The sequence below is a fragment of the Otolemur garnettii genome, unplaced genomic scaffold (genome assembly GCF_000181295.1).
Source record: "Otolemur garnettii isolate 467f Iridium unplaced genomic scaffold, OtoGar3 scaffold00275, whole genome shotgun sequence".
In the NCBI taxonomy this organism is placed as follows: domain Eukaryota; kingdom Metazoa; phylum Chordata; class Mammalia; order Primates; family Galagidae; genus Otolemur; species Otolemur garnettii.
The window spans coordinates 253,955-256,340 of NW_003852670.1; the positions used below are offsets into that span (position 1 = coordinate 253,955).

General features: G+C 42.1%; 1 protein-coding gene across 4 annotated transcripts in view; it reads left to right on the forward strand.

The window, feature by feature from the left end:
* LDB3 (LIM domain binding 3) overlaps positions 1–2,386 on the forward strand; it is a 74,011-nt gene that overhangs the window by 63,182 nt on the left and 8,443 nt on the right. For all 4 annotated transcript variants that reach the window (XM_003803015.3, XM_003803013.3, XM_012813522.1 and 1 more), the window contains one exon: positions 1,509–1,624. In XM_003803015.3, the coding sequence (XP_003803063.1) occupies positions 1,509–1,624 (116 nt within the window). The remainder of the gene's footprint in view (positions 1–1,508; positions 1,625–2,386) is intronic.

Below are 2,386 nucleotides of genomic sequence, written 5' to 3' on the forward strand. Positions count from 1 at the left end.
AGGGCACCAGCTACATACACCAAAGGTGGCGGGTTCAAGCCTGTGGCAGGTTCAAGCCCAGGCCGGGCCTGCCAAATAACAATGACAACTACAACAAAAAAAAAATAGCTGGGCGTTGTAGTGGGCGCCTGTAGTCCCAGCTATTCAGGAGGCTGAGGCAAGAGAATTGCTTAAGCCCAAGAGTTTGAGGTTGCTGTGAGCTATGACTCCATAGCACTCTATTAGGGTGACATAGTGAGACTCTGTCTCAAAAAAAAAAGTTTTTCTGTTTTTCAAAAAAAAAAACAAGCAAAAAAAGTATTTTAATCTGTGAACAGTAGGTTCATTCATTGATTGATTTGTTCATTTCCTATCTATGTGTTGGGTATTGGCTGTGTGCCAGTCATTATGCTAGAAATATACAAGGAAAATTGAGATGTAATCTGTGACATTAAGGTACTTGTAAATAAAACCATTTATATGAAAATGCTTGGTAAACTGCAAAGCCTTATTATACAAATAATATTTAGTGCAGGCAGTCCCCAAGTTATAAACATCCAACTTGTACAACACGCTTACAAATAGAGGCTATTATAGTAAGTTCCAGAGTTACAAATATCCAACTTACATATAACTCGCACTTACAAATGGAGGCTACTACATATTACAGGTAATAAGTAAATGCACATATTCCAACTTACATACAAAGTCAACTTAAGAACAAACCTACAGAACCTATAACTCAGGGACTTCCTATGCTATTATCTTGTTGGCTGGGGGTGGAGGATATGCACCAATAAAGTTGCAAATACCATTTATTTTATTTATTTATTTATTTTTGAGACAGAGTCTCACTTTATTGCCCTTGGTAGAAAGCCGTGGTGTCACAGCTCACAGCAACCTCCAACTCCTGGGCTCAGGTGATTCTCTTGCCTCAGCCTCCCAAGTAGCTGGGACTACAGAGGCCTGCCACAACACCCAGCCATTCCTTGTTGCACTTTGACTGGGGCTGGATTTGAACCTGCCACCCTCACTATTCACTGAGCCACAGGCCCTGCCCCACAAATACCATTTGTAATTGTGAAAAAAAAAATGCCAAATGATCTAAGAATGTCCAAGCAAAGACCATTCTATAACTCATAAAAATTCTTCCAAAATAAACATAGCCATTTGGAAATGTGGACTTTTTTCTATTTGGGGATTGATCTGTCTGGGATATCAGAGATGACAGAAGCAGAGGAGACGATCACCATGCACAAAGTTGATGACAATTCCAGAAAGTGTCTGCAAATCCAACCAGTACAAGGTGGTGACTAAGCCTGAGTCTGCATAACATCAGTACAAATTATTTGAAAAGGAAAAAAGAAATCAGTCATGCAACTGAACATTTTGTCTGTGCCATGATAAACAGGTTTCACCTACTGCCCCTGCCCACTGATTTGGGGGGTATCCTGGCCTTGGGTCAATGTGGCCAGGATGTTTCTCACTGTCTTCCTGGGTGCCAGTCCTTACCCTGTCTTTCATTTCAGACTACATCAATCTGTTCAGCACTAAGTGTCACGGCTGCGATTTCCCTGTGGAGGCTGGTGACAAGTTTATCGAAGCCCTGGGGCATACTTGGCATGACACCTGCTTCATTTGTGCGGTATGTGGTTAGCTTGGGGTTCTGACTTTCTGAGCATGGGCAGGAAGGAGTGGGTGAGGGCCAGATAACCAACTCTCTATTTCCTTTGCAACTCTAGCATTCTAATATCCCGATCACTTTTAAAAGCTGGCAAATAGGGCGGTGCCTATGGCTCAGTGAATAGGGCACCAGCCCCATATACCGAGGGTGGCAGGTTCAAACTTGGCCCCAGCCAAACTGCAACAAAAAATAGCCAGGTGTTGTGGCAGGCACCTGTAGTCCCAGCTACTCAGGAGGCTAAGGCAAGAGAATTGCCTAAGCCCAAGAGCTGGAGGTTGCTGTGAGCTGTGACACCACAGCACTCTACTGAGGGCAATAAAATGAGACTCTGTCTCTAAAAATAAATGAATAAATAAATAAATAATAAAAGTTGGCAAATACCATGATGCCTCAATATGTCATGGTTGAACAAAGTTTTATTACTAATACCCAATGTGGTTTTGTGACTTTCCATTTCATTAAGGACAACAGAGTGTCCCAGGATTTGACCGACTGGCAGTTTGTCTTAGTAGGCAGAGGCAGCAAGTAATGCTTGGATTTAAAACGAGGGCTATCTCAGCTTTCTTTGATTACTCATTGCTTCAGAGACAATGAAGTGATTAGAGGGGTTTCCCCCCAATTTTCATTTGGAACACTAGATTGGAGCTTAGTGACTAATCCTATAAAAACCTATGATAAAGTTACTTTCGATAGAACCTTTAGAAAGCAGGACTATTGGCTCAG